Below are 13,849 nucleotides of genomic sequence, written 5' to 3' on the forward strand. Positions count from 1 at the left end.
CCTGGTTCTAAGAGCTAAAATACCCTCTTTTTTTTCGTTTGCCTATGTTTCTTCTCCCGTTCTTTGTTCTTGAACTCCACGGCACAGATTGAACTCCACGGTATGGGATCTGACTTTTATCTGTTAGATTTTCAGATTTATCAGTTTATGTGTCTTGGGTGTTTATGTCCATGTCTATAATTATTTCCTATCATAGACTTCTCTTCCCTCCCGCCCCTTCCTCTATCTGTGGCACCTGCGATTCAAATCTACGCTGAGGTAACATCTCCACCCCTTAAATTATCAATTTAGAACTTTTCGTTTTTGCGTTGTTCTGATTTGTCACTAGTTTCATAAGTTTTTTTTTCTTTCTGTTTTTCTGTTTATATTTCGTTTTACCTTGATTCTGGGTTTTGCTGAAAAACGATGTAGAACTTAGTTCTATCCGTTTAGTCTCGGGTAATTGACTCGGCCTGTTTCTAATTGGATTATAATTTTCTTAAATCATGATTCCATGAAGGGAAGCTGATTTTGCTTTAATTGAATGTAATGAGTATTCATCTTTTAATATGAAAATATTAAAGAATATTTACAGTTTTAGCTAGTCATATGAACAATCTTGATTTCCGAATAATTTGTTTTTATTTTTTGGGCAGCTAAGTTCTCAATAACCCAGTTTTTGTATTCAAGAGAAAATGGCATTAGTGGTAATTTGTGGATAGCCCTGCAGTGGGAAATCCACGGCTGCAATATGTCTGGTTGAAGCTCTGAATGATTCGGAATGCAAACAGACGGTGAGGATCATTGATGAAGCTTCGTTTCATCTTAACCACAATTAGAGTTATGCTTATATGCCGGCGGAGAAGAACTTGAGAGGAGTTCTCCGGTCTGAAGTTGATAGATATGTGTCCAAAGATAATATCATTATAGTTGATTTTTTGAATAGTATCAAGGGTTACCGATATGAGCTATGGTGTTTGGCTCGCGCTGCAGGGATACGGTATTGTGCGTTTATTGCGATGTTGAGGATATGCAGTGTAGGAAATGGAACGAGGACCGTAGGGAGAAAGGAGAGGAAGCATATAATGATGTCATATTTGAGGATTTAGTTAGAAGGTTCGAGAATCCGGATAGAAGAAACAGATGGGATTCACCATTGTTCCAGTTGAGGCCTCAAATTGATAGCGTGGAGAAATCATGTGATCCCATTGCGGATGCAGTTTCTTATTTGACGAAAAAAGTGGACTCGAAATCACGAGATGTTAAGGTTTTGCAACCGACGATCGCCATGCAAAACACGGTTTTCATATGCAAATTCTTTGTATGAGATGGACAAAGCTACACATGAGGTGATTAATGTTATTGTGGAGGCACAATCCCAAGCCATTGGAGGACCACTTGCTGCTATTTCTATCGGTCAGGATTTACCAAGTATTGATATTTCCCGACCTATTGGATTGCCTGAGCTACGTAGACTACGGCGTACGTTCATCAAGTTAACGGGACAAACAAGTTTGAGTGGGCGACTTCCGCCTTCTGATGCTGACAACGGTAAAAGGATGTTCGTAGATTATCTGAATAGAGAACTAGGAACCATATAGGATCACCCCCCTTCATCATTGTTGTCAAAGACTATTAATGTTTTGTTTTTTGTTGTTTTCCCTAATGAGCAGTTATTGATTCTCTTGGAATTATTGGACTTGGCGTTGAGAGCCATGAAGGGGCCAGTTTACTTTTATAGGATTCTGTTAATATGCTAAGTTGCAGGGTTTTACCGATCGAGTTCCAATTATTACTTTTACAGATGATTCTCCCCATGTTATTCAGACTCGAGTGTGAGTGTAGGATGCTAGTATGTATCTCACACTGGTATGGTGACCTTTTTTTAAAGAAGTTCATGTATTTCGAGAATCCTTAGAAGTTGCATCTCCGTATATATATATGCTCGGCACATACTTTAGAAGCTGATACTCGAGGGAAAATGAAGAGTCAAGACTTCTCATCCTGATGAGATGGGCACGGGTGGGGTGGGGTGGGTCGAGTTTTCGGCCTACCCCCGACCCTTGTCCGAAAGTTAATGCCCTCCACTCGACCTCTACCTGTCCTGACTTCAGAGAATATTCCACATAAGATCGAATTTTAAAAAATATAACCTCATAAGATCGATTATATAAGATTTAGTTAATTTGGTTAAAATAAGTTATAAAACGAATTAGTTCTTACTGTATTTCCCTTCCATAGTTAATTTGGTTAAAATAAGATTTTATTTAAGCATTGCAAAAAAATAATGGATTTTAAAGCACAATGAGAAGACAAAAATATTTTATTAAAATATTAACAAAGATAATGATGAATGACAGTTAAATATAAAATTATAGATAATATAATTTTTAGTGTTATATTTTCTTATTTATTTTAATTATATTTTTGTAATATAAATTAATGAGATAAATAATAATGATAAAGTATGCATAATTAAGTATAAATATAAAAGATAAATAAATAAATTATTGTATATAGAAGATATAATAAATATTATATCTTAAATAACAAAAATAATTTACATCTTTTTATTATTATGAATATCTATGAAGAATTTCCACAATGTAAACATTTAGTTAAATGTTGATGTAAAATTTTAATATATTTTTACATAAATTATGTAAAATTTAATATTAATTAAAATAAAAATAATACATGATATATTTAAATACTCAAGTAATATATTATCAACAAATAGAATTTTGATATAAATAATTTTTATTTAAATATTTAGAATTTCACTTGTTAAAAAAATATAGAACAATGACAATTTGGTAAAATATACATTCCAGTAATATTTTATTCATCCAACCAAACATTGTAATCTTACATTCCTGCCAAACCAACCAAACACAGTAATGTAACATTCGCAATAATCCTATTCTCTGGTAATCTTTTATTCCCACTGGTAATCTTACATTCCGTGAACCAAACGCACCCTAAAGATATTTTAGAAATCCGAATCGTAAATGGTAGAGATTGAGATTCCTCTCATGGTGATGGTGCAGCTTCTCTACATTCTTGTTCTAAACATTAAACTTAAACTTTGAAAACCTTATTCGATCAATCTGAATCTAAATTCGAGTATGATAAACTCTCATTTATTGTTTTCGAAATTTATGCAGAAATACTTGTGATTCTTTGTTGGTAATCTCATGACCTTGCTGTGTAAGCTTCTTTGAAACTAATTTCATTCACAATTTTGTCATGCTAAATCAAGATGGCTTAACATGTACAATTATTTTTTCTTAATTAAATCTCAGTTTAATATATAATTAATTCATCTATAATCAAATGTACAATACAATTTATAATTCAAAATTTTGATATTACTATTATATTTTATATCAACTTTTCACTTTATTTAAAATAATAATAATAATATTTTGATAAAAGGTATCTAAGGTTATTGTACTTAAAAGAAAATCAATGTGACATTCAAACTGTTTTTGCATACCTTTAAATTTAGAGAAAGAACTCAATATGATTTTTTGACCAATTGTTTTTATCATTGACCGTTATAATATTAATGTGACATTTTGTAATATTGAAGTGACAATCTAGAATGCTGATGTGGCGCTCCACAATGGCTGATGACATGGTTGATAACATGACAGATGGGTTAAGTTGATTTTTTTGATTGAGTTTAGGGCTAAATTTTCATTTTTTTTAATTCAGGGGCTTATTTATTTATTTTTAAATATTTTAAATTATAAATTGAAAATATACAAATGCAAAAATATTAAAAAATAAAAATTAAATTACAAAAAAACAAAAAAAAACAAATTAACTATAATGATTAAAAATGTTAATGGTAAATGATTCATTGAATTTAGAGGTGAGTTTTAATGTGAGATTTATTTTATTTAGTATTATAATTATATTGTTATATTTGTACATTTCAATTCTAATATAAGTTTTATTTTATTTTATTTTTGTTTTGTAGAGACAATTTGTTATTCCTTGGAAAATTTAAAAAATATATAAATATTGGGGGTGACAAAAAACCTCAAACGCACTGTTCATATCCACATTAACTTTATAGAGTTGTATATAACAGAAATTGGTGGATATGTTGTTTTTTCTATTAATTTTTTATCAAATTTAGGTAAAATTTATTTCTCTTTATAATGTTATATTCACTAAAATGCTCTTCTTAATTATATATATAAACGTATTGTTTCATAATAATTTATATATAAATTTTAATTTCATGACTTTTAAGTTTTATTTTTTTTAAATTTAAGATTTATTTAATTCAGAAAAATATAGTGAAATAGAATTAGAAAGCCATTTGAAATTTAAGATGATTAGACGTAATATAAACTAAAATTTGTGCATGATGAATGAACTTAAATTTATACAAATAGAAATCAGGTTAAATTTGATATAAATAATAATAGCATATATTTTTATTTTTTAGTAATTTAATTTTTTAGTATTTTATTATATTTATTTTTTAAATAATTTTATTTTCAAAATTTAAAACATTTTTATATTTTTTAAAAATAAATAAATCTTTAAATTTAAAAAATCAATTTAACTCTTCTGTCATGTCACCTACTATTATAGACTATCTCAACACCATATACTATCGTACTAATATAATAAAATACCACGTTGCAACACAAAAATAATTTAAAGATGATATTAATTATTTTTGAAAGTATAAATATATTTTTTACTTAATATATATATTAAAAAAATGAAGTTGAGTTCTTTATGAACAAAATAAAGGAATCAAATAGTAAGGTACAACCCCATTTATCGACCTGAATCTTACTCGGCACTCGGTTCAGGGGCCTCTCCCGCTGGCGCGATTCGTATGTTCGTAATCTTACACGCCCATCTCCACGCTATCACCACTACACTTCCCGTGCCCCTACCGTCCGATCTCACAAGAAAATGGAACCCGACGTGAGCATCGAGACATCGTGCATGATCCGAATCGCCGTCCTTCCAATCGGCAACGTCCCTCCTTCTCTCCTGCGGGATTACCACTCCATGCTTCTGCCGCACCACACGATCCCTCTCTCCACCATCAGCTCCTTCTACACGGAGCACCAAAAATCCCCTTTCGCCCACCAGCCCTGGGACAAGGGCTCGCTCCGGTTCAAATTCCTGTTGGGCGGGTCCCCGCCCAGTCCATGGGAAGATTTCCAGCCCAATCGCAAGATCCTCTGCGTGATCGGCATTTGCCACTGTCCTTCTTCTCCGGATCTTGATGTCGTCATCGAACAATTCAATGCCGCCTGCAAAAGTTACTCATCTGCTCTCGTTCTTCGCTGCTTCGCCTTTTGTCCTGGCGATTCTCAAGTGAGTTCTCATTAATCAAGATGTTTTACTTCTCATGGAAACCAGATGCTGATTTCTGGTTATTTGTTATGATTTTTACTTTCATTATTTGTAATTTATTAGTAATTTGCTGAATGAATGGTTATATTACCCAGATTCAGGCGTGTCGGGAATGCTTAGATTTTTTTTCTTTCTATATATTTTAAGGATAATTCAGCTTGTTTTATTTACTATTTGTTTATCTTAATAAACTACACATTGGTTAATTGCTTGGTTTAATTACCTTTCTGCTGTAGCTGGTTGATGGTAAGAAGAGAGAATATGGTTCTATTTCCTCCTGCGGATCGTTCGACGCAGGAGTTTCACTTACAGACGATGATGCAAGATATCGCTGCTTCATTATTGATGGAATTTGAGAAGTGGGTTCTTAAAGCAGAATCTTCGGGAACTCTTTTGAAGACGCCTTTAGATTCTCAAGCCACACTTAGCTCGGAGGAGGTTTATGTTTAGACATCCTAAGCATTTTAATCTGTTCTTTTCTCTTGTTGTGTGGACCAATTGTATACTGTTCAGAAATTTTCTTCTTGATCAGTATGTTTTGCATAAATTAACAATGCAGGTGATCAAGGCCAAAAACGAAGACTTGCTCGTGCTCAGAAGACAATAGGGGATTATTGTTTGTTAGCAGGATCACCTGTTGATGCAAATGCGCATTATACGACTGCACTTGAGCTAGCCAGGTTAACTGCAGATTACTTTTGGTATGCTGGGGCATTGGAAGGTAGCGTTTGTGCCATACTGGTAATTGCAGACTCTTAATCAAGCACATCTGCTTTTATGTTATTTTTATGGATCCTTAAAACTCATTGGCTTATTTACATTTATAGATAATCTTCAATGGAAACAAATGGATACGGCTGGTAGGTCTATTATTGAAATTTATAAATGTCTGCTTTTTTAACGAAAGTCTCTTGGAGTTATAAGTCTGTCTCGTAAAAATTATACAGTAAGGCATTTGTTCGGTAATCACCACTGTCAATTCTAGTGACAAGTGTTAAATTCCAGGATTTATCGCATTTGATTAGATGATGTTTCATTTCTATAATTGAGGATTTATCCCATGTATAAGGACTGATCTGTTTCTCTAGTTCATTGTTTTCTTTTTATTTTGCCAGGGTTGGATGGGGGTTTTTAAGATTAGGATATACTGTTCTTTTGAATCTTAATTGTGGGTAAATATCTGCCTGTATGCCATGAAATTGATTCACCTACTATATATCTATTTTTCTTATCATCAGGTGGATCAAATGGACAAGAAGGATACAAGTGTAGAGGATGAGGTTAGGTATCGGTACAATAGTGTCATTACTCATTATAGGAAATCCTTCATTCAAGACAATGTTCAGAGGTATCTAATGTCATTTTTCATTGCACCTCTTTCAGTTTCAGTTACAAATATTTGTAGCTTTTGGCATCTGCTCTCTATCCCCTTCTTCCAAGTTATATTTATGTTTGTGTTGCACCCAGTTTCATTTGAATCTTTTATCAAGCAAAATGTATGAAGTCTTTATGATGCACCTTATTTGTGTCAGCCTAATCTTGTGCAGTACTAAGTGTTAACATATGTTACTAATAAATGGAAATTTATCTGTCTTTAGCTTGTTGAGAACTGACCCTTCTATTTATTTCTAAATGCAGAGTTTCACCAATTACCTTTGAACTTGAAGCTACCTTGAAATTGGCCAGGTTTCTGTGCAGGTATGTTCCAATGTTTAATGTCATTATTATCTTATTGAGTTAGCTTGTGAACATGATATGCATAGCTCCTTGGTATTTTTGAGAACAATTGTAGGGAGATCACACATTTCATTCGATAAATTAGGAATGTATCTTGGCATATTGACAATTTGGCTGTATCATTCATGCCCCCCCCAAACCACCACCACCACCACCAAAAAAATAAAAAAAGCTATCCCTTTTGTTTACCATTGTTTTGTAGTGTTAATCTGTTCGCTGCTACTTATACATTTTCTAAGAAGGAATGAGGTGGAGGCACTTCTATGATTGGCCTGTATAAATTCCAAGATTTTGTATGTATTTTCATGTGTTAAGTCTTGTAAAAATACATTCTTGAAAGAAAGTTTACTTTTAGTTCTTGCGGTTATTGTAGGAGAGAACTGACTAAGGAGGTTGTGGAGTTGTTAACCAATGCTGCTGATGGTGCAAAATCTTTGATCGATGCCAGCGACAGACTCATATTATATGTTGAAATAGCTCGTTTATTTGGTACTCTTGGTTATCAACGCAAAGCTGCCTTCTTCTCAAGGCAGGTAGCACAGTTATACCTACAACAAGAAAATAGACATGCTGCTACCAGTGCCATGCAAGTCCTGGCAATGACCACCAAAGCATATCGTGTTCAAAGTAGAGCATCCAGTGCATATCATTCTATTTCTAATGTGAGTATAGAAGCAAACTTTGTGGTGCACATTTTATAAAGGCACTTGAATGTTTCTAGACTACCATCAATATATTCTTTCTTCTATGGCAGGAAACTGGAACAGGGCATGCTGATAGTGGGAAATTGCATCATCAGTCAGTGGTTTCACTGTTTGAATCACAATGGAGCACCTTGCAGATGGTTGTGCTGCGAGAGATACTTCTATCTGCTGTTCGTGCAGGAGACCCTCTTACTGCCTGGAGTGCAGCAGCAAGGCTACTAAGATCTTACTATCCTCTGATTACACCTGCTGGACAAAATGGCCTTGCAAGTGCACTGAAAAATGCAGCTGAAAGGTTGCCTTCAGGAACTCGATGTGCTGACCCTGCCTTACCTTTCATAAGGTTTGTCTCACTGCTTTGAATTCATCTATATTTTTTTGTTTGGGGGGGGGGGGATATGTTGTTTCATCACTCTAATGGTTGCTGTACTTCTGCTGCACCTGATAGTGGGGATATTTTATGAGAGGTAGTTGATCAGACATTCTCTGTTCTCTTAGTTTTTGCATGGATTTTTTCTGCTTGCTTCCCTATAGAGTTCTTTTGCAGAGGTCTCGGTATTTGCATTTTGTCAATCATGAAGAACCTGTTGGCTTTCACTTTCCTAATTCCTCCATAGGCAAAAAGATTTAATTATTGTCTATAAATGTAGGGTGTATTCTTTTCCTCTCCATCCCTCGCAAATGGACATTGTAAAACGCAATCCAGCAAGAGAAGATTGGTGGGCAGGATCTGCACCTTCAGGACCTTTTATCTATACACCATTCAGCAAGGGAGAGTCATCAGATAATAGCAAGCAAGATTTGGTTTGGATTGTAGGTGAACCAGTTCAGGTCTTTGTGGAGTTAGCTAACCCTTGTGGATTTGATTTAAAAGTCGATAGCATCTATCTCTCCGTGCAATCGGGGAATTTTGATCCTTTTCCCCTTAATGTGGATCTCCCACCTAATTCATCCCAGGTGATCATGTTATCTGGAATCCCTACATCTGTTGGACGAGTGGTGATTCCAGGGTGCACCGTTCATTGTTTTGGTGTAATTACTGAACACCATTTTAAGGATGTTGATAATTTGCTCCTTGGAGCTGCACAAGGACTTGTGCTTTCTGATCCCTTTCGTTGCTGTGGGTCGCCAAGGTTGAGAAATGTATCTGTGCCGAATATTTCTGTTATACCTCCATTGCCATTGCTCATGTCACGTGTTGTAGGTGGTGATGGTGCCATTGTTCTATATGAAGGTGAAATTCGAGATGTATGGATAACTCTAGCTAATGCCGGCACGATTGCAGTTGAGCAGGCTCACATTTCACTGTCCGGGAAAAACCAAGATTCTGTCATCTCAATCGGATTCGAAAAATTAAAATCTGCTCTTCCACTGAAACCTGGTGCAGAAGTGACCATACCCTTGACCTTGAAAGCCTGGCAACTTGGCTTGGGTGAGAGTGATACTGCAGCTGGTAAGAGTGCCTCTGTGAGCATGGGTAGAACTGTGAAGGACGGAAGCTGTCCCTCATTGTTGATCCATTATGCAGGTATTTTTTTTAAATTTATATGGTAGTCACTCAGTGTCTCACACAACTGAAGCAGATTTCCCTTTTGTTGTCAATAGCCCATTGATGCATTTATTGCAGTATTCTGGAATTTTCCAAGTTTCTTTAATTTCTTCTTTGTTTCCTGCTTTATTATTAGATTGGATGAATTGATCTTTTATGATTTCTTTTATAACGTAGTCCTGCAGTATTAGTGCTAGTAGCTTTGATGCATATCATCGCCCATTCCTTGCAGTTAATTATTTGCATGCAATCATAATTTAAAAGTTGAAGCTTAACATAATCTAGTTCATTTGACTTGAATGATTAGTAACTTCTCCACGGTACCATCATTCTTGAACTGCACTTAAGAACTTTCTGAAGTTCATCATTCTTTTCTCAGGTCCATTGGGAGAAGTTGGGGATCTTGAAAAAAACAAAACGTCTGTGCCCCCTGGAAGACGTCTAGCTGTCCCACTACAAATCTGTGTTTTGCAAGGCTTGTCTTTTGTGAAAGCTCGTTTGCTTTCCATGGAGATTCCTGCACATGTGAGTGGGAGTCCTTCCAATCTGGCAAATGTGGATGGTAACCCTTCAGATGAATCTGTTAGTTGTGGAAGTAAGATAGAAAGATTGGTGAAGATTGATCCTTTTAGAGGAAGCTGGGGATTACGCTTTCTCGAGCTCGAGATGTCTAATCCAACTGACGTCGTGTTTGAAATTAGTGTTTTTGTCTTGGAAAAACCGAGCAGCGAGGGCAACGTTTCTGTTGACTATGCTGCTGAATATGGTTATCCTAAAACAAGAATCGACAGGGAATACTTCTCGAGGGTTTTAATACCACTCGAGCATTTTAAGTTACCTTTTCTCGATGATTCATTTTTCTCGAAAGATATGCAATCCGATGGGTCCACCGGTGGTAAAGATTCTAGTTTCTCAGAAAGAAATACAAAATCTGAACTAAATGCTTCCATTAAGAGCCTCACCTCCAGAATAAAAGTCAGGTGGCAATCAGGACGGAACAGCTCTGGAGAACTGAACATCACAGATGCTATACGAGCAGCCCTTCAGTCATCCATCATGGATATACTGTTGCCGGATCCTCTGACTTTCGGCTTCAGGCTTGCTAGAAATGGTTCTGAAAATGCTACAAAACTCGATTCACCAAAAGAATCCGATACTAGCTCTACGTCAAAGAATCCCGTAATTGCACATGATATGACTCCTATGGAAGTTCTGGTTCGGAATAACACTAAGGAAACCATCAAGATGAGCCTTAGTGTTACATGCAGAGATGTGGCAGGACAGAACTGTGTGGATGGCGCAAAGGCATCTGTCCTATGGGCTGGTTAGTTCCTTTCGTCTTATGGTATCTTTGTACGGCAGTTCCGTATCTCCGTTTCCATAATACCATTTTATAGTCATTAAACATACTCTAACTTTAGTTTTGCCAGAGAAATCTCAAGAACCCTTTTTTGAAAGAGAAAGAAAAGAAAAACGGGCCAATTAGTGTGTGGATCATGCCTTAATTTCTTTTGCTTAGGATTTATGTTTTTGTTAATCAGGTGTTCTAAGTGGAATTACCATGGAGGTTCCTCCACTTCAAGAAGGCAAGCATAGTTTTTCGTTGTACTTCCTCGTCCCGGGTGAGTACACCATGGTTGCTGCTGCTGTAATCGACGATGCTAATGACGTTTTAAGAGCCAGAGCAAAATGCGAATCACCCGATGAACCTATTTTTTGTCGAGGACCTCCTTTTCATGTGCGTGTCATTGGGACCGCATGACGGTTGTTTCCGGTGTAGCCATAGTAAATGCTCCTCAGTCAAACCGTCATTCTAGCATCTTCCAAGTAGTCATTAATCACCAAAGTCGCTTCATCTCAAAATCAAATTGCTGTACTAATTAGGGATATAATGCTTGTGAATGAGATCACTTATGTATCCATTTGGATGTTTTGATTCATTTTACACATTGGTTTGGTTTAATATATTTGATATTTCCATTTATGTACAGTGAACTTTTCATCCCCATTTCTACTGTCACAATTCAAAGGTTTTGAACCAAAATAAGCAAATATGGCCATACGGCATTGTGAATTATATGTTCTTGTCGAGCACTGCCATCAAATTCTAAACATTGTTTATCCAGACGGTATGTATTCAATTTCATGCTTAAATTTATGATTCACTAACATAAATATAATGATCATTTTTTCTTTGAATGGTAAGTAGTTCTATAATTTTCAAGTAAGATATAGATAAAAGTTTTATTTTAACAAGAACTTTGACATTTCAGAAAATTTTAATTTCTTAGATTCTTTCATATATATATATATATATATATGAACAATTCAGATTCAAAATTTGTTATTATTGTTCAATCCCTTTCCATAGCTACCATGTGATTGAGATTTGAGTATATGTAGGGTTAAGTCAACATCAATGCTTTCATGAATTGAGAAAATTAGTTCTATATCAAATTATGTTATTATTACTCAGTCGCTTTCAAGTATTTTATTTTTATTAAAAAATTTCTATTCAAACCATATAATTAAATCGTCGAATTAATTTATTTTATTTACTTAATTGAATCACTCAATCTAAATTATACAAATATTTTTCAATGACAAATTCAGATTTGGAGGAATCTGTACATCAAAATCAAATAGGTGCAAAATAAAAGTTTTCATAGGCGAAACTAGTAAAGGGCTAGAGGGGCCATGCCCCTCAATTTTTTAGGTAAACTACACATTTAATACATAAATTATCAGTTTTGATCAGTTTTAGTATTTAAAATTTTAATTTTTTTCAAAATCATATCTCAAGTTTAATTTTTGTTTCATTTTTTCTTTATTAATCAATTAATTATGATCAAGTACTACAGAGTTGAAATCGACCCTCCCAACCCAATTTTATTCATTTACAAACGCCAAGATTTGAATATCTGACCTTATTAAGAGATCTAGTGTCTCATCCCATTAAATCAACTTAATTTTTATATATATTAATATATATTAAATTATTAAGTTGGTCCTTAAAAAGTGTATATAATAAGTTATTAAATTTAGTTATAAAAAATATGTACACTATTCTAAAATTTAGTTATGATTTATTAAAAAGAATTAACATTCATTTTTTTGTAATTTTGTTTTACTTTTAAATGAATGAAAATATATTCTCTTTTATTATTTCTGATTTGAAGATACAAAAATTTTATCTTTTTTTTTTCTCTATTTGGTTGTTTATTTCTTTTTTCGAGTCAAGGAATTCAATTAAGTTATTAATTATTTAACTTTTAATTTTATTTAAATTAAAATTAATAAAATATTTTAACTAATATATATTTTTTAAAATAAATTCTCAACAAATAATGTTGAATTTCACTGCTAAAAGTCTTATTTCTACACGGAAAACATGGGACATTTTTTCATACTTGTGGATAAGGCGAGTCACATCGACTTGGTGGGGGCATAATATAACCCCTCCTTGCGGGGTTTCACTGTTCTTTCTTGGTGCATTAATTAATTATTAATTTGGTATATTTTTTAGTATTTTCTTTGTCAAATTCAGTGTTTTTGTAATTCTTTGAATTGCGAAAACTGATTGTCTGTTTCTTACACCACCTACTGTGAAGAAAAAACAAAACCCTCTACTTGCTTCTATTTACCCACGTTACTTGAAAATAAGGGTTTTAATCAAAATTCAATTATATTTATAAAATAAAAAATGTTATGCCGTGTGAATTTAGCGAAACTGGTAACCAAACAAATCCATCAAAGTCTACGTTCATTAATATCTTTTATTAAATTACTTCAAAATTCTCCTTTTTTTTTAATCAAGTCTCCATGTATATTTTCGAAGAGATTAAATCTTTTATTTGCTTCTGAATTTAAATTTAAACTTTATGATTACTTAAAAAAATCTAATATAATTCAATTGTAATTTCTCGTACAAATGTAACTTATAATTATATATATATATATATATCAATGTGATAGGCTCAAAATACTCGTCCAATTTCTAATCACATTGACTTTGGTTTACATCGCTCATGAAATCCCGCCTTCAGTAAAGGATTCGGCTCGGCCTATTGGACAAAGGGGGAAACAACATGTCCTTTTCATAGTTGGAACAGCCTTTAATTTCAACTGCTTCCAAGAATTATCAAAGTGACATCTAAAAGGAAAATTGGACAAATGGTATTTATTTTGGACAAAAATAAAATTGTTAATTTCTGGACAAAATATGCCACCGGTCCTTGTACTTTATTAGACCTTGAGGTTTAGTCCATCCATTTTTAAAATGAAAACATAAATGTGGCTTCATAAAAACACAATTCATGCACCATGGGCAAGGCTATCAGTGGTGAGCAGAGGATGTAATATTCAAAGGATTTGGCCACAAAAAGGAGGACAAGACAAACATTTACATTAGACTTTCCTACTACTATAAATAACAACACTATTAATCTTAGTTTTAATATTTAAATTAATTAATGAAGGTTGG

General features: G+C 33.9%; 1 protein-coding gene and 1 pseudogene across 1 annotated transcript; both read left to right on the forward strand.

Moving 5' to 3' along the window:
- The first annotated feature begins 674 nt into the window (after positions 1-674).
- On the forward strand, positions 675-1,580 carry LOC120192215 (annotated as a pseudogene).
- Positions 1,581-4,769: 3,189 nt separating this feature from the next.
- Positions 4,770-11,266, forward strand: LOC120192244 (trafficking protein particle complex II-specific subunit 120 homolog). The gene is given in 12 exon segments (XM_039195048.1): positions 4,770-5,337; positions 5,613-5,629; positions 5,631-5,814; positions 5,936-5,945; positions 5,948-6,117; positions 6,615-6,724; positions 7,015-7,074; positions 7,487-7,775; positions 7,868-8,160; positions 8,468-9,345; positions 9,746-10,690; positions 10,908-11,266. Coding segments are annotated over 12 exon segments (3,588 nt in total). The 5' UTR covers positions 4,770-4,926; the 3' UTR covers positions 11,129-11,266.
- Positions 11,267-13,849: the final 2,583 nt, after the last annotated feature.

This window comes from Hibiscus syriacus, unplaced genomic scaffold (assembly GCF_006381635.1).
Source record: "Hibiscus syriacus cultivar Baekdansim isolate YM2019G1 unplaced genomic scaffold, ASM638163v2 tig00116973_pilon, whole genome shotgun sequence".
Classification (NCBI taxonomy): domain Eukaryota; kingdom Viridiplantae; phylum Streptophyta; class Magnoliopsida; order Malvales; family Malvaceae; genus Hibiscus; species Hibiscus syriacus.